The sequence below is a fragment of the Heteronotia binoei genome, chromosome 5 (assembly GCF_032191835.1).
Source record: "Heteronotia binoei isolate CCM8104 ecotype False Entrance Well chromosome 5, APGP_CSIRO_Hbin_v1, whole genome shotgun sequence".
Lineage (NCBI taxonomy): Eukaryota > Metazoa > Chordata > Lepidosauria > Squamata > Gekkonidae > Heteronotia > Heteronotia binoei.
Genome location: NC_083227.1, coordinates 45,783,160 through 45,805,483, shown reverse-complemented (window position 1 = coordinate 45,805,483; position 22,324 = coordinate 45,783,160). Strand labels below are relative to the sequence as shown.

The 22,324-nt window shown below is 43.4% G+C and overlaps 1 protein-coding gene across 1 annotated transcript in view; it reads left to right on the top strand.

Annotated features, from left to right (window-relative positions):
• The window catches only part of CFAP20DC (CFAP20 domain containing), a 269,093-nt gene that overhangs the window by 98,277 nt on the left and 148,492 nt on the right, over nucleotides 1-22,324 (top strand). Inside the window, exons 7-8 of the mRNA XM_060239416.1 lie at nucleotides 9,679-9,835; nucleotides 18,537-18,677. Of these exons, the coding sequence (XP_060095399.1) occupies nucleotides 9,679-9,835; nucleotides 18,537-18,677 (298 nt within the window). The remainder of the gene's footprint in view (nucleotides 1-9,678; nucleotides 9,836-18,536; nucleotides 18,678-22,324) is intronic.

The following is a 22,324-nucleotide window of genomic DNA, read 5'->3' as shown; positions in this document are numbered from 1 at the left end:
ACAGCGCCTTACTGGTGGAACCAGCTGCCGGAGGAGGTGAGGGCCCTGCGGGACCTAGGGCAGTTCAGCAGGGCCTGTAAGACAGTCCTCTTCCGGCTGGCCTACAACAACTAACTGACACTGAGAATTTCTGGATGGAGCTAGAATGCATTTGACAGACCGCTGGTTTTTATGTTCTATGTTTTATTAATTTATTGTTCTAACTGTTACTATGAAATTGTTTTTAAGCTAAACTTTTAACTGTTACTATGAAATTGTTTTTAAGCTAAACTTATGTAAGTTTACATGTTGTGAGCCGCCCTGAGCCACTTCGGTGGGAAGGGCGGGATATAAGTCGGAATATAAATAAATAATAAAGTGTACATTATTTTGAGCTCTCTGCATGAAAGACTTGATATGCTGTTAATAGCATTTGAGGGCATTCGCTGATAAACTCACTCTAAACTATGTGACTGGCAAGTTTCTGGCAGAAGACCAAAGACAGCAAGAGTGCAGAGAGCAGGCAGCCCATGCTCGTCAAAGCCAGCAGAAGCCGGATCTGGAGCGTGTAGAAGACGCCTCGAGCTGGCAACAGACACTGGAGGAGAGAGTGCTGAAAGTGAAGAAGAAATGTTTCCTTTGCAGCAGTGAAAAACATCTGAAGAGGAGTTGCCCTGAGTACTTGCTATCAGATGGCCATCTAACGTCTGTTTAAAAACCTCCAAAATAGGAGAGCCCACCACCTCCCAAGGAAGCCTGTTCCACTGAGGAACCACTTTAACTGTAAGGAAGTTCTTCCTAATTGTTAGTTAACAACTCTTTTGCTTTAATTTCAACCCATTGGGTCTGGTCTGACCTGGGGTCACAACTCTGAACCATCCTCTGTATGACAATGTCACAAGCGAGGGCCCAGAAGGATCTTTATTGGCTGCCACCACATTGGTATGGGTCTGTCTGGAAGGGTCCAGAGCACCCACCCAACCCCTGTGTCTTCCTTCCTAACAAATACCTTTTAACCATGAACAAAGAGAATTGATGATTCAGGCTGTATAACAATAATGTTTATTGTAAGTGCTCAAGAACAAACAAGTGTGTTTTAATTATTTACTTCAACAGTGAACAAGGAAAGAGCAGTAAAGGTGCTACAGAGAAAATAAAAGCCCTGATGCAACTAACTAAACATTACCTCCTTCTAATTCCAACATTCCTCCTCCTCTTGCTAGGCCTCTTATCCAAGGTTCCCTTCCCTCTATTCTCCATTGGGCAAGTTTTCCTTCCAGAACTTCTGCCCACTCAATCAGAGGGACAGAATGGATCTTGGGAGATGTACACCAGGTTGCTACTCTAATATAGACTTCCTTGGAGCTTGTAGGCCACACTAGGCCTAGGATCATGACAGCCTTTCAAGTACTTGAAGATGGTTATCATATAACTTCTTAGTTGTCTCCTTTCCAGGCTAAACATACCCAGCTCCTTCAGCCTTTCCTTATAGGACTTGGTTGCCAACCTCCTCACCATTTTAATTGCCCTCCTCTGGACACATTCCAGCTTGTCTATATCTTTGTACTTTGCTCTGTGGTCACGGTCCTTAAAAAAAAAAAAGAGGCAGTTTGGTGTAGTGGTTAAGTGTGCGGACTCTTATCTGGGAGAACCAGGTTTGATTCCCCACTCTTCCACATGCACCTGCTGGAGTGTCCTTGGAGCAGTCATAATTTTTCAGAGCTGTTCTGCTCAAGAGCAGCTCTCTGAGAAATCTCATAACCCCAACTACCTCACAGAGTGTCTGTTGTGGGGAGAGGAAGGAAAAGGAGATTGTAAACTGCTCTGAGACTCTGAGTGGAGGGTAGGGTATAAATCTATTCTTTTTCTCCTTCTTCTCCTTCTCATTGTCATTCTCATAATTCTCTAGAAGTATGCGTATTCAAAAAGGATAGCTTGCTTAGGGGAGTGGCTTTAACCCATTTCCGGGTTGGAAGCCATTGCCCAGCTCTTACTCAACCTGCTTAAAAAATAATTTTTATCCCCTATAACATCAAAATTTAAAGTTTAAAAGATGGCTCCGAAAGGGGGAAAGAAAGACAAAAACAAAGAAGAAAAAATGCGGCGTTTAACAGACCTTTTTCCGACTCCAGACATACCATCCACCTCCTCCACAATGCTGGGGAGGGGTGAGTCAATGGCTGAAGAGACTCCTCTCACTGCAAATTTTTTAATGCAGGCACTAACCAAACAGTGGGAAGAACTGAGAAATGATATAATAGAAATGCTACAACCTGTGACCCAACATCTGGATGAATTAGAAGAGCTTCATAAGCAGACATGCCAAAAAGCAGAGACAGCTGGTAGAATTCAAGGATCTTCGAACACGACACAAGATTCTTGCAGAGGCCAGGGAGAGTGGTGGTTTGGACTATCAGGGGTTAAAGATCCAGGTGTATCCTCATCTCCCTCCTGAGTTGTTAAAGATCAGAAGAGATCTTAAAGGCATGGCAGCTAAACTGCGGGACTTAGGAATAAGATATCACTGGTTCCAAACAGGCATACTTTGTGTGCAACTAGGTTCAACTTATCATACTGCCCACGACTCTGCCTCTGGTGAATTATTGCTGACTGCTTTAAATTCTTCTCCCCCTGCATTGAGAGTAAACAAGAGGAAGGAGTGCTTTCTCCCTACTCCAGTTAAAGCAAGTTGTGTATGCAGTTCTGAAGACCATAGAGATTTTGAGGAGTGTTGACTCCTTTAAAAAATGAGGTTTTGGGTACAATTTATAATGGAAACATAACTCTCTGATACTAGAGAGTGGTGGGACTGCTGTAAGTGTCTGGGCATGTTTCCCCAAGGTATAATCAGCCCATGGAAGGTGGCGTCTTGTTCTCCTCCAGTGCTTAAATTTTAAGGTCTCCAAGGGCTGAGCTATATATTATATTATTTGTAGCATAACTTAGCTCTAATTTGATTTAAAATATATAATGTAAAGCTAATATAATGAGCTAAGATTAACTTGTGAATTTTATAAATTTTATTATTTAATCTTTGAGAAAAGAATAAAGGAAGAAGATGAAGAAAACATGAAGATACAGTGTTTAAGTGATATTAAGTGTGTACAGTGTAAAAGATTTTGTTGGAGTTGTTAATTTTTAAAATCTTGCTTTAATAAAGAAAGAAAATGCAAAAAAAAAAAAAAAAGGATAGCTTTTCTCAGAATGCTGAATTTGAAGTCCTGAGCCAAATTCTGTCCCTTTTCTGTTTCAACATGGAATTGCAGAATGTATCCAGTCCTGGTAATCTCCCTGTGTTGCCTGCTATTATCCAAACTATGCTGAGAGTTTTGCCCGGATTTCTGTAGGAGTAGGATGTCCCTCCACCAATGTATTTTATAATATTACACAGATAACACAACTTTCCTTTGCTTATGCTGAGGACCCCTTCCCTTTTTGTCTGTCTCTGGACACGAGCCCTTACTGAGATCCAGTTTGGTGTAGTGGTTAAGTGTGCGGACTCTTATCTGGGAGAACCGGGTTTGATTCCCCCACTCCTCCACTTGCACCTGCTGGCATGGCCTTGGGTCAGCCATAGCTCTGGCAGAGGTTGTCCTTGAAAGGGCAGCTGCTGTGAGAGCCCTCTCCAGCTCCACCCACCTCACAGGGTGTCTGTTGTGGGGGAGGAAGGTAAAGGAGATTGTGAGCCGCTCTGAGACTCTTTGGAGTGGAGGGCGGGATATAAATCCAATATCTTCTTCTTCTTCTACTGCCTGCTGGTCTTCTCCTGGTTTTAGAACTGGAAGGGAAGGTGTTTTACATGCCATCCAATTCTTTCTCCTCTCTGATCCTGTAGCCAAGAGTCAGAGCACTGGTATCCTTGGACCCCACCCTCAGATATTACTATGGTAAGCTGCACATGTCTGATTATGCTGCTTTAAGTGCTTCCTGTCTTTATAAAACACAGAATACCATTCACAATAAGCTTAGATGTCATCTACATACCTGTTGTGCACTCTTGTAACCACTGGCTTTAATCTTATAGAAGGTTCTTGTGGATCTCAGATTTCAGGTTCTAAGGCTTAAAATCATGTTCCCATTTTTTAAATAGTTTTATCTTGATAACTGGTGGATTTTAATTATTTCTATAATCATTTCTATAATGTTATTCACTGTCTCAGGAGCATAATGATTGAAGGGGAAGCATATACATTTATTTTAAAAAGTGATACTCTAAGCTGCCTGGGCAAAAGCTCTAGAGGAGCTAAACTAATGGTAGCCTGAGGGGCAGTGATTCCCTTGCTTATATGGGCTCCCTGTGAGTTACAGTAGATTAGCTAAGGGCTTCAGGGGAGAGTGGAGAGTAGGCAGAAGGTTCAGATACACTGGAGGAGAAAATAAAAGGAGGAGTGCAGGCCATGTAGAAGGCATGATGCCCATAACCTTTTGCTAGTTTATAGTTAATCATCATACCCGCAGGCACTGAAGCCAGTTAGAGTGAAAGTAAGAACTACTGATTTTAAATATGAAATAGTTATCAAACGTTTAGGCTGGGGCATTTACAAACCACTTGTATGACTTATTTCATTGAGTCTGCTGTTCAGCAAAATGTGTTTTCCCCTATAGAAGATAAACTTGTATATGCTGAAGTAGTATAGGGCAAACCCTCTGCAATTACTATACAAAGTTGCTCCTCTACCTATACATCTCTATTAGAAAATGCTTTGAATTATTCCAGCCAGTGTCTAGCAGTATTAAACTCTACTTGTACTTTTTTATGGCCTTGCTTTCTGTATCACCTGTGGCAGACCTGTCAAGATGGCAGCTCCCAGATTGTCTGCAGCCCACCAGCCATGTACTGTGGCTGCCTTGATAAGCACCTGTTTTTTGGGTGTTTAGCTTGGAGTGCAAATACTAGAGACTTTATCAAGCACACTACTTGGCTAATGTGCCACAAGGATGAGAGGCTTAATTTTCTGTCCAGAATACTGACAGATTTGTACCATATTTGTGAGTATGTAATAGATCCCTCTCGGAGGGATGCTTTCCACCATCCCTAAAAGAGGCCCTGGTCCGTCCCCTCTTGAAAAAAAGTACAGCAGACCCGGCCGAATTGGCAAACTACCGACCGGTCTCTAATTTACCATTTTTAGGTAAAATCATAGAGAGGGCAGTGGCGTCACAGTTGCAGAGCTTTCTGGATGACGCTTCCATCCTAGACCCTTGCCAGTCCGGCTTTCGTCCGGGTTATGGGACGGAGACAGTACTGGTCGCCCTGGTAGATGATCTTCAACGGCACCTGGATCGGGGCGGTGTGGCGGTGCTGATGTTGTTGGACCTGTCGGCCGCGTTCGACACGGTCGACCATCGGCTTCTGACTCGCCGATGTAGGGGTGAGGGGGTCTGCCTTACAATGGCTCTCCTCCTTCCTCGAGGATCGGGGACAAAGGGTGGCAATTGGGGGCGAGCGGTCCCAGAGGCGCACACTGGATTGTGGAGTGCCTCAGGGGGCAGTTCTCTCACCAATTTTATTTAATATCTATATGCGCCCCCTTGCCCAGATTGGCAGGAGACATGGACTTGGGTGCCATCAATATGCAGATGACACCCAACTCTATCTACTAATGGACGGTCGGCCTGACTGCGTCCCAGAGAACTTAGACCGGGCCCTGCAGGATTTGGCAACCTGGTTGAGGAGGAGCGGGCTGAAACTGAATCCAGCGAAGACAGAAGTCCTCTGCCTGGGTCGGGGCGCTCGGGGAGGGGAAATACCTCTCCCGATCTTCGACAGGGCACCGCTGAAGGCGGCGCACCAGGTTAGGAGCCTGGGAGTTCTACTGGAGCCTGCATTATCAATGGAGGCCCAGATCACAGCCACTGCCAAGTCAGCCTTTTTCCATCTAAGGCGGGCAAAGCAGTTGGCTCCCTTCCTAGAGCACCAAGATCTGGCAATGGTGCTTCATGCAACGGTCACCTCGAGACTGGATTACTGTAATGCCCTCTACATGGGGCTGCCTCTGTACCGAACCCGGAAGCTGCAGCTGGTGCAGAACGCAGCAGCTAGACTGTTGTTAGGGCTTCCTAAATGGGAGCACATACAGCCTGGGCTGCGCGAACTGCACTGGCTGCCAGTCATATACCGGGTTCGTTACAAAGTGCTGGTCGTTACCTTTAAAGCCCTATATGGTCGAGGACCTGTCTACCTTAGGGACCGTCTCTCCCCACATGAACCCCAGAGAGCACTGAGGTCAGCCGGGAAAAACTTGCTGACTATCCCCGGACCGAGAGAGGTGAAGCTGCAAAGTACCCGTAACCGGGCCTTCTCCTCTGTAGCACCGAGCCTATGGAACCAACTTCCAGAGGAAATGCGGGCCCTGCGGGACCTTGAACAGTTCTGCAGGGCCTGCAAGACCTTCCTCTTTCGACTGGCCTTCGCTGATGAAAACGGAAACTGCTAAGGAAACCGCCATCATAAACATAAACAGCAAACATAGCATTAGCACTTATTAATTTTAATTTAATCAACTTTTAAAGCCTACGTAGAATTCTAATTAAAATGTTTACAATGTTTAAATGTATTTTTATCTATTTATGTATAACTAAACCTAAATTGTGTTGTTGGCCGCCCTGAGCCTGCTCCGGCGGGGAGGGCGGGATACAAATAAAATTTTGTTGTTGTTGTTGTTGTAGTATAAGTTGCCATTCCTAGGACAGTTGTTTTACCTGGGGTGCTAGACCTTTTGTTGGCAGCTAGAGTCTGCCTGAAGTGAAATTCCAAAGGGATTTTTTGGATGAGTGGATTTTCCCATTATGTCCCATTTTTGCTCCATTCCATGGACACTTTTTGGGTTCCACTGTGATTTAAGTCCATTGAGATGTGTTTCAGTGATTCAGGGACATTGGAAGAGTGTACAGAGTAAAGATTCTTTAATGTGATGCAGGTGGATTCTGTAATAGGATGCATTTTTAGTATAGTATTACAAAGTCAGTGTATATGTCCTCCCAATGAGATATTAAAAATATTTCACATTAGCGAATCTATCTATTGCATATTTAAGAATCTTACTGAAAACCCCAGTGAATTTTTCAAATTTCCTCTGAACTGCAGAAATGTGTGTTCACAGGCTCCCAAATATTCTGCATCCAGTGTCTGTGCTTGGCAGACATGAAACACTGTTGTAAATAATTGAATGTGCTTTTACAGTATGTGTTTCACAGTAGTGCTTACGCATAGAACTAAAAAGGAAAAAAAAATCTGGTGTCTGTGGTCTCTTACAGGCAGTGAAGAAATATAGGTGGTGTGTGCATGCATACATCTGCACAAATTTGAGATGGAAGATCAATGGGATTTATATTCAGTTAGATTCTGCTCCAGTCACATTCCAGCCATAGACTTTAAGAACATAAGAGAAGAAGCCATGTTGGATCAGGCCAATGGCCCATTCAGTCCAACACTCTGTCACACAGTGGTCAAAAAGCCAGGCACCATCAAGAGGTCCATCAGTGGGTCAGGACACTAGAAGCCCTCCCACTGCGGTGCCTTCCAAGCACCAAGAATATAGAGCACCACTGCCCCAGACAGAGAGTTCCATCTATACCTTGTGGCTAATAGCCACTGATGAACCTCTGCTCCATATGTTTATCCAACCCAGTCGACAGGATCCTTTTAGCTGTACGCCCTACGACTTGTAGGTTGGATCCGTACCCGTCCTGGCTTATAAAAGCTAGCCAGGCGATGCTACATGAACCACTGCAAGGTATCATCAATAGATCCTTGATAGAAGGGATCTTTCCCACACCCCTTAAAGAGGCTGTGGTCTGTCCCCTCTTGAAAAAACCATCTGCAGATCCGACTGTATTGGTGAACTATCAGCCGGTATCTTGGGTAAGGTTCTTGGGTAAGGTTATAGAGTGGGCGGTGGCAATTCACCTACAGGGATTCCTGGAGGACACTTCTGCACTGGATCCATTCCAGTCCGGCTTTCAACCAGGTCACGGGACGGAGATGGTTCTGGTCGCTCTCATGGATGACCTCCTACGACATCTGGATCGGGGTGGCTCAGCAGTGCTGCTATTATTGGACCTGTCAGCTGCTTTTGATACAGTTGATTATCAGCTACTGACTGGTCGCCTTGCCTACGTGGGGATTCAGGGGTCCACCTTACAGTGGTTGACCTCCTTTCCCCAAGATCGGGGACAAAGGGTGGTGATAGGGGAGGAGTCATCCCAGAGGCACTCACAGGGTGTAGTTCCCTCCCCGATGTTATTTAACATCTATATGCACCCCCTTGCCCAGATTGTCAGGAGGTATGGACTGGGTTGTCACCAATACGCAGACGACACCCAGTTCTATCTATTGATGGGTGGCCAGTCCGACTGTACCCTGGAAAATCTGGACCTGGCTCTTCAAGCCGTAGCATCTTGGCTCAGGCTGAGTTGGCTGAAGTTGAATCCGACGAAGACGGAGGTTCTCTATCTGAGCCGGGGTGGTCCAAGGGGAGGGGTCCAACTGCCGGCTCTTGACGGGGTGCCACTGATACCGGCCCCTATGGTCAAGAGCTTGGGCGTGCTCCTTGAGTCCTCCCTTACAATGGAGGCCCAGGTAGCAGCCACTATTAGATCCACCTTTTTTCATCTCCGGCGGGTGCAGCAGTTGGCTCCTTTTCTGGAGCACAACGACTTAGCAATGGTGATCCATGCTACGGTCACCTCAAGAATAGATCACTGTAATGCTCTCTACATGGGGCTACCCTTGACGCTGACTCGGAAACTACAGTTAGTGCAGAACGCTGCGGCACGGCTGTTAATGAGGCTCCCTCAATGGGAGCACATTCAGCCAGTGCTGAAAGAGCTGCACTGGCTACCTATTGTGTTCCGAGTCCGTTTCAAGGTGTAGGTATTGACCTTTAAAGCCCTTTATGGTCAGGGACCTGTTTATCTGCAGGACCGCCTTTCCCCATATATCCCTCAGAGAGCACTGTGTTCAGGGACAAAAAATTTGCTGTCCACCCCTGGACCAAAGGAGTCCAGGTTGCATTTGACACGAGCCAGGGCTTTCTCGGTGGCAGCACCAGAGTTGTGGAATGCTCTCCCGGAGGCCATAAGGGCCCTGCAGGACCTTCCTACATTCCGCAGGGCCTGTAAGACCGAATTGTTTAGACAGGCCTTTGATGTTTAAACCGAGAGAAAGCTGCCACCTGACATCAGCTACAGTTTCTGGTGACCAACCGTCTGGAAAACAGAACTGCCAACATAGTAATGATACAGCACCGTGAAATAGTTTTTAAATTTTAATTGTATTAATGTTTTGTAGAATTTATTGACTTATTGTTTTAAATCATGTAATGAATGTTGTGAGCCTCCCTGAGTCCACTTGCGGAGAGGGCGGGATAAAAGTCTAATGTAAATAAATAAGTAAATAAATCCCCTCTTGAAGCTGTCTATGCTTGCAACTGGGAGAGAACATTCAATCTAGTGAAATTCCATGATAACTGCTAACAGATATTTGGGGTCTTTTCAATGAAAACCAAAGAAGTTCCAATTAGACTGTTAATAGTGCTCCAGGATGCACTGTGTTTGTGTGTTGTCAGCATATACTCCTAGTGGCAGCTATAAGGATTGCACTATAATTGTGTTTAATGAGCAACTGAGCGAATGGTCTTTTCTGCAAGTTCAGCAGCCTGTGCAAACATCACTAATCCTATTTTGCTTTTTTCTTAGTGGTGCAATCTATGCATTGACCTGATAGAGTTCACCAGTGAGATATTCAAAGGAGCTGTTTTCCAGTCCTTGGATGGCATTATTGTCTCGGCTAACTGTAAGCTGCGGAAAATCTTCACGCTGAAGTCAAAGCCGTTGGAAACAGCTGATGGAGACGGTGTGTTGAAAAGCTGGATGTTCTGAAACCTGCTCTGTTACTGTGCATGCTTTATAGTACCTTTCAACGCTTGTCAGTCAAGCTCCTGTGATTAATCATTTGAGAGTTTATATGATTTCATGGCAATTAACATGAGTACAGGTTATGCACATCACTTGCTCATAAGCTGCAAATGACATTAGCTAAATGTGGCTACGATATAGGCAGGCACTTACGTTTTCATAAAGCACCACCTTCATTAAAACTATATTATGGAGAAGGTTCCATCTTTAAATTAGCATACAAAACTGCTAATAATCTTCTGGCAAGCTACCTTCAGGTAAGTATTTCATTAACCAATTTGAAAGAGCGCTTATTATTTAATTATCAGCAGGCTCTTCTGCTAAGAGGTGTCATTTCCTCAAGGTGTCTTCTGGAGACTCTGAACTGCTGAGACTAACCACAAGAAATCTTAACCTTTATTTTTCTCAATTTTAGCAGCAGGACATTTCCCAGCATTTTGCAGTATATTAGCAACAGCTCTGTTGTTTGTCCATCACATGTTACTGTTTGACTGCTATGTCATATCTTAAGTAAAAGGGGTCAGGGTTTCCCCTCAGATCTACCCTGCAGATTCTGTACTAGCCACCCCTCCCCCCACAACTTGCCCTACTCAGCTTACATCAGTCTCCCAACTCCTGTGTAAACTAAAGTTGTAAGAGGTTGCTGAGTGGTCATTCATTTCAGAGGTTTCGGTTGTAATGAAAGTTGTTCCACCAGCCTGCTAATTTGCCTAACCTCTAAGTCTGCTTCCCTTGTTCATTGCATTCTTTTCTTTCTATTGATTTGGTGCTGCTGCTGTTTTGTTTTAGTCATCTGGAGATCTTTGTGATTTCTCTTTTCTCCTTTTGGTCTATGCTCCAGAGGTTTCCTTGGGGAAGAGTGTAAGGTGAGGTTTGGTACCTTTTATAGGAACGTATTTAAATTATATTGGCTTTCCCTTCCTTCTGGCACTACTTTCCTGTAAACCTCTCCTTGAACCTAGTCCCACTGCACACCCAGTTTGTAGCTCATCATTCAAAAAGTTTACAGAGTTGTTTCCTACAGTTGTGCTCTTGCTTCAGATACACTGGCCCAGATCACAGCGTTGAAGATTGTTCAAATTCGCAGGCATTTCTTGAGTGAGAGGAAATTGTTCAGAAGGATAACAGCGCCTGATCTGTTGAAGAAGGCGAATGACAGTGAACATCTCCAAATGCATTGTTTTGCTTAGCTGCTTGGGTATGTGGTGGTGCAGGGAGGAACTTAACCTCAACAGTGAAAGAGTGTGGTCTGCTAGATATTGCTTGTTTGCAGTTACAGTCTTCCTTGAAGCAGGTGGTCAGTTTTGGATGCTCATCCTAGTGAGCTAGTGTGTCTTGATTTTAGCAGAATGTGTTTCTTCAGCCCTGGACTAAAGTCCTGCAATTTATATCCCAGTGTATTGTAGTGGACATTGTTGTTGTTTAAAAAGGCACCTTGGAGATGGCATTTTAATTTTGTGTTTATTCTCTCCAGGTGATTTGAATTTGTAAGCCTTTGGTTTTCAAGGACCAGTATTTTGTTCAGCAGAGCTGTGCCATCTGTGCAGGCAGCCTTTCACCATCCATTAGCTAGTTGATTTGTTATATGTCAGTCTGGAAGGAAGTCTGTCATATTGAAATGTTTATTGAATGGCTTTCACAAGGGTGACAGCTGAACAGGAGGCAGTACCAGCTGAAGACAAAAAGAGAATTGGCATTGCTTTCTGCTTAGACTGACAGGATGGCAGAGTCTTCCTGCATACGTGTACTGTTCAGAATATAGGACTAGAAATTGTAATATCTTTGCTAGGTTAGAGAGAAAATGTATAGAGGATTATGAGCAGGTTAAAGACCATTGCAGTATGAGGAGTATCCCCTTCCTTAAACCATGCTCAGTAACTTTCCAAGATCTTGATACCTATTTTTCATTGTTTGTATTTTTGTCTCACAAGCTGGTCGAAATGTAGCATATTTTTTTTTAAAAAAAAATAGCTCTCCACTTCACAGCTAAAGGAGATGTACATGAAATTAAAAGTGGATGTGCTAAAACCTCCACAAAATTTAAACAGGTCAGTAATCTAGAAGACATGAAGTTAAAACAGCAGAAGGTAATCAATTTAAAAACCAACAGAGTGTAAGGTTCCAAAAAACAGTGGTTTTACATGCCTTCCGGGGGAGGAAAATGTCGAGCTGAGCTGCTTCTCATAACGGGAGCAGGCTGGAACTTCTGTTCGGGGTAGTGGAAGTCAAATTAATGCCTACTGCCTACTTTTCTCAGTCAGAGATTAGTCCAAGATATGCACAGGAAACTTTGAGGAGATTTACCTTGGCTAAAAGGGAGTCCCGGGGGGGGGGGCTCCTTTGAGGGGTCTTCGGGAAGAGTTGCATATTCATCATCTGCAGAAGTTTTCAGAGTCATTTATTTGACATAAGCTCGACAGATCCTAACCTTGGACATTGCTAAATATTTAAAGCTACACAAGACCGGTGGGAATTTGGATAACTGGAAGAGAAGGTACTGTTTACTATTTTTCATTCCGGGACAATTTACAGCTTAATGGAATAAATTTAAAAAGTGGGAAAGGAAAATCTAGAAAGTCTGGAAGAAGAGGGGAGGAAGAGGTGAAATTTGGACTTTATAAATATAAAGGACAGTGCTAAAAAGTGCAAAGGAATCGATTGTTTAGTCTACTTGCGGTTTTGGAAAAAAGAGCACCATAGTAACTTTCCAAGATCCTGATACCTATTTTTCATTGTTTGTATTTTTGTCTCACAAGCTGGTCGAAATGTAACATTTTTTTAAAAAAAATAGCTCTTCCTCTTCACAGCTCAAGGAGATGTACATGAAATTAAAAGTGGATGTGCTAAAACCTCCACAAAATTTAAACAGGTCAGTAATCTAGAAGACATGAAGTTAAACAGCAGAAGGTAATCAACTTAAAAACCAACAGAGTGTAAGGTTCCAAAAAACAGAGGTTTTACTTGCCTGCTGGAAGGCAAAGAGGGAGAAACAACACAATACCCCTAATCAGTAAAAACCCTGCTTTTTGCAATAGCTAACTGAACTTCACACAGCTAAGGCACATGAACATATGAAGCTGCCTTATACTGAATCAGACCTTTGGTCCATCAAAGTCAGTATTGTCTTCTCAGACTGGCAGCGGCTCTCCAGGGTCACCTATTTGCCTGGACCCTTTTTTGGAGATGCCAGGGATTGAACCTGGGACCTTCTGCTTCCCAAGCAGATGCTCTACCACTGAGCCACCGTCCCTTCCCATGGAGCAGGATCCCATCCATGGGATGTAAGGTGGGTCATAACAGCAGTAGAATTTTCCTTTCTCCAAAGTGGCTTACATGCATTTTCTCCCTCCCCTTAGTCCGTTAGGAAACTTGCTATGCTTGCAGAAATCTCATTAAAAGGTTGGTTTTAACCTTAAATGCCTTTCAGGCATTTAAAAAAGCAGACACTTGTGTGCAGAGATGGTTTAAGTCTGTGCTATTCAGTGTTTCCAGACCCAGGATCCATCTTTAACTCTCAGGAAGCAACATAGGACCCACAGAGTTGCAAACACATGGCACAAGGGGAGTGGCTCTAGCAAAGCACTTGCTTTGTATGCAGGCTGTGGCAGAAGGGGCCTGCTCAGGCCAGCAGGTGCTGTTCCACTTGGCCCTCCAAGGATTTCCCAACCCCTGGAAATGCCTTTTTTTCCTCTCAGGTAACCCATTGTCACCACCTGAGCTTTGGATGGAATTGACTGTTGGGAGGCTCAGGACTCCTAGCTTCCCTTCCAAGTTCTGAGGCTTTGCCTCTGTGTCTCCCATTGCCCAGTGCCTGGTCACCATGGGGACAGTTTACTGCCTAGCACAAACCTAGAGGAATAGCTGCTTGCCAACTGCCTGCCTTCCCCCTGGTGGTCCTTTTAAAATAGTGTGTCCAAGACAGTGGAGGTCTATGTGGTACAGAGAACCACTACCAGCATCAAACGTTATAAAATATTTATTAAACAAGAAAATGTTCACAAGCATACCTTTAGCACAGCACCATATGGATCAAGGGGTTCAAAAGAAATGGGTAAAACACAATTCGTCTGTCCCTCTCTCTACATATGCACTATCAGATGTTAAAATAGAACAGGCTCCTTAGCTTAGGAAGTTACAGATCTCTGCAGAGTTCTCATTACCTTGAAGCTTTCTTCCAGGCCAGCACATGGTCAATGGCTGCCTTCTTCAGACCTCAGTTAAGAGTTATGTCTGCTCTGATGGACTCCACATCCAAAAAGAACTTCCTCCAATGAGTTGTAACCTCTTTTTTCCCACCAACTGACTAGGCCAGACTGGTCAGAGAAGCTTTTCCTGAAGCCTCCAGAATTTTCCTTCCTGAAGCCTCTCTACTATTTAATTTCTCCAAATCTCTGTTCCTTGCTTGAAACAAGGGGAGCTTAACCATCATTTGCACAAATGACTGAGGTAAGTCTGGAAAGCATTTGAACTGACTGCTTTCCTTCCTGCCTGTTCTATGACCAGAGGGGGTATACTTTTTAAAACTCAAAGTGAAAGTTCTATTTATTTCAAACATCAAAAGGAAAAATGCATTTCTTCACATAGATGATCCCAGATTAAGAACATAAGAGAAGCCATGTTGGATCAGGCCAGTGGCCCATCCAGTCCAACACTCTGTGTCACACAGTGGCCAATATATATACACACACACACACACACTGTGGCTAATAGCCACTGATGGACCTCTGCTCCATATTTTTATCTAACCCCCTCTTGAAGTTGGCTATGCTTGTAGCCGCCACCACCTCCTGTGGCAGTGAATTCCACATGTTAATCACCCTTTGGATGAAGAAGTACCTCCTTCTATCTGTTTTAACCTGACTGCTCAGCAATTTCATTGAATGCCCACAAGTTCTTGCATTGTGAGAAAGGGAGAAAAGGACTTCTTTCTCTACTTTCTCCATCCCATGCATAATCTTGTAAACCTCTATCATGTCACCCCGCAGTTGACGTTTCTCCAAGCTAAAGAGCCCCAAGCGTTTTAACCTTTTTTCATAGGGAAAGTGTTCCAAACCTTTAATCATTCTAGTTGCCCTTTTCTGCACTTTTTTCCAATGCTATAATATCCTTTTTGAGGTGCGGTGACCAGAATTGTACACAGTATTCCAAATGAGACCGCACCATTGATTTATACAGGGGCATTATGATACTGGCTGGTTTGTTTTCAGTTCCCTTCCTAATAATTCCCAGCATGGTGTTAACCTTTTTTATTGCAATCGCACACTGTCTTGACATTTTCAGTGAGTTATCTACCACGACCCCAAGATCTCTCTCTTGGTCAGTCTCTGCCAGTTCACACCCCATCAACTTGTATTTGTAGCTGGGGTTCTTGGCCTCAATGTGCATTACTTTGCACTTGGCCACATTGAACCTCAGATGTGCTGGTTGTGATTCAATCCCCAGCATCTCCAGCTAAAAGGATCAGGTGGTAGATGATGTGAAAGACTTCTGTCTGAGTTCCTGGATGCCACTGCCAGCCCAAGTAGACAATTTTGACTTTTATGAACGAATGGTCTGATTCAGCATAACGCTGTGTTCATGTGACAGGAAGAGGAGGAGACAGAGTTATGACCTCACCAGTATTAAAACTAGGACTGGAAGCAGCAGACCAATAGGCCTGAGAACAGGAAGCACCAATTGTGCACCAGATGATAGATTGTAATATAATGTGTATGTAAAAGGGGCGAATGTCTGGCGCCCTTGCTATCTATGCAGGTAGTCTAGCAGCAGACCCAGGTGGCGGTCTGCAACCCACCTGAGGCTTTGGCCTGCAAGTTGAAGACCACTGATTTAAATGAGGCACAAACATGCTAGTGTTGCGAGGCTGAACTAATTAGTGAATAACATAGGAAGCTTAATGTAGGGACATTTTTGGTGAGATGTTAATGATGGGTTAGAGTAACTTATCTGGCTGGTAATTACTGTGTTTTGTTTTCATCCACTAATGATAGGAATAATCTAGTGAGAAGTTTCACAATTACCTGAAATTTACGCTTTTTTTAACCTATCAAACATCACATTACAAATTCTTGAATGTTTCCAAAATTTACATTTTCCTTTGAGTTAGATGTTGGGTACATATTGGAGCAGGTTGGCTTCCTTTTCTTCTTTTCATGTCTGGAGTAAATTAGCATAGTCCCAGTAGGAGCTGTGGACTCAATTATTTGTCCTTGATTAGGTGAAGTATACAATCCACTAGGAAACCCTCCTGCTGTTGGTTTTAACTCTAATGTTTCAATAGGGGTTGCGCTGCAGCCTTTCCTATTGACCTGGGTGCATATTACTTGGATGGAATCATTTGGCAAGGCATGCGGTGATTAAGAGGTTGTTTCAAATTAATTTGGTACATGAGAAAAACACAAATGCCTGCACTGATGCACTGATTTTTGCATGCTGTAATGGTGCTTGCCAAGGACCCAGTCCTATGACTTCTTAAATGTGCGTTCAGAAATGGAAGTACAGGAAAAAGCAGTTTATCAGGGGACGATTTTACAAAAGAAGCCAACAGAAATTGGTCACATTTATGAAACAATGCAGGCTAATTATCTCACATTGAAGTTGGAAAGGTTTTATTCATTTGAATCTGGATTAGAGCAGTGAGGCTGAGCCTTTAGGGGAGATCCATGGAATTGGGAATCAGGTGGCTAAGCAGATTTCTCTCTGCAAAGCTCTTTAGATATTTCTCTGGAGGCAGAGCTGTGTCTTCACATTTTGTTTCAGCTTTTTCATTTCTTATTAAACGAAAAAGCTGATATGGCCTTCCAATTTAAAAAAAAATGTTTGATGTACCCCGCCAGTGCAACTCCTGGCCTTTCTCTCCCACTCTCCTGTTGGGAGTTGGTTTTGTTTTTTTCTGGCACTGTAGTTGATTATGTAGAACAATGTCCTCCAACAGAGTTTTGTTCTGTGCAATTGTTTGTTTCTCTATTATTGATATCAACTTTGCCCTGGGAACTGGGTTTGTCAAATAACATGGAATGCATTTATAGGTTAGTTTTCCAGTATTGGGACAAGTCCCTCAAATATACATTGAAAACAATACAACCTACAACTAAGTTTAGTTGAAATTTGCAAATGAAAACGACCCAGAAGCCACAGTAATATATTGGCATGGGACCTGATACAATGCCATACCTCCAGGTAACAAGAGGCACCCTATGCTGTCTGAGAGGATCCTTTGACTCCCTCCCATGTTGGTGTAAGGTTGATACTGGTGTAGGGAGAACCTGTGATGTGGGCTGTTGCTTGGGCAACGTAAGAATTGGGCCAAAGTTTCAAATTCTGCAATGTTCTCTTAAGTACAGCAACTTAGAAACTGAATCCAATGTACAGTGATGCTGTATTGGATACGTTAGAGAAATCTCCATGATCTAAATTGTGAGAGCAGTTAATTGTTGAGTGTATTTTAATTGGAAAAAACCCTCCACCCTGAAATCTAATTAATTCTCATCCCCACATGCAGATTATTTTAACAGCAAGTTACTGTTAACAGCAATCATCCATCTGCAATTTGCTTTCTACAGAAGATACAAGTGCATGTGGTTACAGTTGTGTATTTTTGAGGCCAGAAGCAGTCAGATTATCATCTTGTTCACACCCTTCTAAAGACTTTCCATTCACCACTTCTTTGAAAACCTGTGTTAAGGATGGCTAGATCACTAGAACAAGTAGTTCAGCTATAGCCCATATCTGACTTTTATTTGCTCCACTTATGCAGTGATCCTTTATCTCTGGAACCAACCAGTATGCCCCTCCCTCCATCATTTTGTGCGCTCTTTTTAGGATGCTACTGAATGGGAAAGGTGTTTGCTATGATGCTTGGCAGAGGAGCATCAGTTAACTGAGATGAGTGATACTGATTTCAAGGGTATTTGTAATAATAGTTTTCTCATATGATGAACAAATTAAAAGCAACGGTTTGGTTCTTGTGGCATTATTCAACATCAGGTAGCTTTCTAGAATGCTAAACTGTTGACATTTTTCCTGAAAACTGAGACCTTGGGATGGGCCATTTGTCTGATCCGTTGGGTGGGAAGGGCTATATTTCTGGGTCCATATGAGGTTATAAAGATCCTCCCCCCTAGAAATTCTATCCCCTGGTTTTAAATAGTTATTCTTACCCTGAAAAAATATAGTGTAATGAGAACTGTCTTTTTCTACCAAACCATACATTTTAATTTTGTGGGGGGGGGGGTCCTGCAAATCTGGGGGACGATCCCCCAGGTCTACACCATGTATCTGTACTTGGCCCCATTCTCTGGGTTATTTGAGCTGTACAGGGGACCAGGTTCAAATTAAATAAATGGCATTTGGCTTAGTTTTATTTACTCTCTTGGGGGGTTTTTTAGCCTTTGCTATAATATATAACCACCTGTTTCTTTTTTCATTTATATTTTGTAACTGGGAGGTAGGAGCTTTGAAAAACATGAACATGAATTTCATGGTGTGTGTTTTTGTGCATGTGTTTGGGTGTGTATAGAGAAAAAGCACCTGTGAGATGCAGGCAGTTGCCTTGTAGGCTACATTGTTTCTGTTAATTGTTGCAGAAAAGAGAAATCTTTGTCTTTTTACTCAAGCTTGTATTGCTGTCTCATTCACAGTTGATGGGCCAACAGATACAATTCCACGAGCCTGTCAGTTAAATTCAGATGTGCCACAAATCACACAGTTGCTGAATATGAATAAGCTGCGCCTATCTGATCAAAAATGTGGCAGTTGGCCCTTCACCTCAACAGGATCAGGTAAACCAAGATATAAACCTGTGGCTTGTTACATACAGTGGTCTTCAGATAAAAATGTTATAATTTCCTGATAAAAGGCGGTGTGGTGCAGTGGTCAGATTGTTGGACTAGGATCTTGGCGATCCAGGCTCAGATCCCCACTCTGGCATGGAAGTGGCCTTGGGCCAGTCACATACTCAGCCTAACCTACCTTACAGGGTTGTTGTGAGGATAAAATAGGGGAGAGGGGAATTATGTAAACTGCTTTGAGTCCTCATTAGGGAAAAAATTCTCTTAATTGAATGCATAGAACCAGTTCTCTGTTGCTATTGTCTTCTGTTGACAGTTACAAATGGGGTAGTGAGACGAAAGACAGTTACAAATGCGGTAATGGGAAGAAAGCATGCACCACGAATTATCAACTATTTCTTTCTCTTGACCGTTGGAAAGAAGTAGCAAGTTGGCACAGGAGCATGTGGGACAACTTTTGATCATTCATCCTTGCTGCTGTCTTCTGAGTAGCACCTCACTCTGTTTCCAGTAGACCCCCTAAGTTTCAGGAATAGTTTTATGGAGGGACAGAAATGGAGGGAGAAGTCCATTCCGTGAACTTGCTCTATTTGCATTTCATAAGATCCAACCTATTTTCGAGAAGGGAAAGAAGGACAAACTGATAGTTTAGGGCAAGGGTGGCCAAACTGTGGCTCAGGAGCCACATGTGGCTCTTTCATACATATTGTGTGGCTCTTGGAGCCCCCACTGCTTGTCAGCCAGCTTGGAGAAGGCATTTCTCTCTTTAAATCTCTTCTCCAAGCCAAGCCAGCCGGTGGCTTGGAGAACGCATTTAAAGTTAAAGTTGATTTCTTTCCACATCTCTCTCCCCTGATCTATTTTCCTTCCTGCCTGCTCTCAAACTTCTGACATTCATGTCTTGCGGCTCTCAAACATCTGACATTTATTCTCTGTGGCTCCTATATTAAGCAAGTTTGGCCACCCCTGGTTGAGGGGATGAGTTTGCTAACACAGCTAATGGTGCCTTCAAGTATCAGAGTATTGCCTTTCCAGCGACAGATCTACAGTACTGTAAAATGAGATATTGATGTGAAATACAGGTATCTGCGTATTACATGCATGATCATCAACAGATATATGGAGGGAAGGCCTTGTATACTGTAGGGACTCCTTGTCACCTCGAGACTGGATTACTGTAATGCCCTCTACATGGGGCTGCCTTTGTGTCGAACCCGGAAGCTGCAGCTGGTTCAGAACGCGGCTGCTAGATTACTGTTGGGGCTCCCAAAGTGGGAGCACATACAGCCGGGGCTGCGTGAACTGCACTGGCTGCCAGTTATATACCGGATTCGTTATAAAGTGCTGGTTATTACCTTTAAAGCCCTATATGGCCGAGGACCTGCCTACCTTAGGGACCGTCTTTCACCATACGAACCCCAGAGAGCGCTGAGGTCAGCTGGGAAGAACTTGCTGACTATCCCCAGGCCAAGAGAGGTAAAGCTTCAGAGCACCCGTGATCGGGCTTTCTCTGTTATGGCTCCACGCCTATGGAACCAGCTTCCGGAGGAAATGCGGGCCCTGCGGGAATTTGAACAGTTCCGCAGGGCCTGCAAGACCACCCTGTTCCGATTGGCCTTCACCGATTAAGGGAAATTGCTAGTGAAACCTATACAATAGCACCAGTATATTAATTTTAAAGATTTTATTGATTTTAGAGTTTTAGTAGAATTTTAATTAATGTGTTAATTAGTTATGTTCAAATACCTTGTAAAACTAATGTATTGATTATGTTGTTAGCTGCCCTGAGCCTGCTTCGGCGGGGAGGGCGGGATACAAATAAAATTGATTGATTGATTGATATTTGTTTGCATGCACATACAAGGGCCTTCGTTGTTACTGGGGTCATCCCTGAGTTGAGTGAGAAGATTTTGCCTTCTTCATAATGAGAAAGGGACAGCTCTTATCTGCATAGCCTTTTCCTCCACAGCTCTTATTACATAGATTGTACTTATAGATGGCAATTTGGAACACTGTTATGGTGCAATGGTGACCAGAAGAAAGTTGTTTCATTTGACATGTGTTATTGGATGAGAGTTTTACAGATCCTGTGGACTACCAAAAAGACAAAGTAGGGTCTAGATCAGGGGTGGCCAAACTGTGGCTCAGGAGCCACATGTGGCTCTTTCGCACATACTGTGTGGCTCTCGAAGCCCTCACTGCCTTGTCTGCCTACTTGGAAAAGGCATTTATCTCTTTACTGGCAGCTTGGAGAATGCATTTAATGCTAAAGTTGCCTTCCTTCCTTCCTTCCTTCCTTCCTTCCTTCCTTCCTTCCTTCCTTCCTTCCTTCCTTCCTTCCTTCCTTCCTTCCTTCCTTCCTTCCTTCCTTCCTTCCTCCCTCCCTCCCTGCCTCCCTGCCTCCCTCCCTTCCACTCTCAGACATCTGACATTCATGTCTTGTGGCTCTCAAACATCTGACATTCAAGTCTTGTGGCTCTCAAACATCTGACATTTATTCTGTGTAGCTCTTACGTTAAGCAAGTTTGGCCACCCTTGGTCTAAATCATATCAAGCCTGAACTTTCCCTAAAAGCTCAAATGACCAAACTGAGGCTTTTGTACTTTGATCGCATTATGAAAAGAAAAGACAATAATGCTGAAAAAAGTTGAAGGCAGCAGAAAAAAAGGAAGACCCAACATGAGAAGGATTGATGTTGCAAGACCTGAGCAAAGTTATTAACAATGGGATGTTTGGAGGTGATTAATTCATAGAGTCGCCAGAAGCTGGAAGCAACTTAACAGCACTTCATACACAACATAATGAGGGATGCAAGTGAATGGAGGAATGTATGGCAACTATTTATGTATGTAAACAGGACAATATATGGGACTATAACTGGAGACATGGTTGGAATCAGTGTTCCCTCTAACCTGTAGAGTCTTGTGAACAAAAATTCTACTTTGTGAGCAACTGGCATTAAAGCTGTGAGCTTCTGCATAAATTAATATGCTCTGTGGTCATCCTTCCTGAGCTAAGAAAAAAATGTGTGAGCTGGAGGCTAAAAATCTGTGAGCTAGCTCATACTAACTCAGCTTAGAGGGAGCACTGGTTGGAATGATTGCTAAGCTTCTTCCCTACCCTGGGAATCTTAGTTGCCTTCATAGCTGTCAAGTTTTGTCCTCATCCTCCAAATACATCCCAAATCCTAGCCGGTACTTGTCTGCATACACCTTTCCTGTTGCAGAAACCTTATGTTCCATTTCTTGATTAGGTTGTGACAGAATTTGGCAACTGGCTTTTTCATAGTCACCTTCTGAAACCTGACCTGTAAAAACTGCTTATTAATCTTATTTCCTGTAAGATTTTGGGCTTCGGTTACTCTGTAGATGAGAGACCATTACATAGCTTATTTATTTTTATTTATTTATTTATTTATGATTTGTATCCCGCCCTTCCCACAAGTGGCTCAGGGCGGCTCCCAACAATTAGTCAGACATAAAATTAAACAAATATTTGAATATATAAACAATTAAACATTTAGAACAGTTAAAACCTTAAAACCATTAAACATTCCAAAACTATGTGAACAGGAGTTTGGCAAGCTACATTGAGTTTCTCGTCTCAGCTAGATGTAAGCTAGCCGGAAGAGGGTCGTC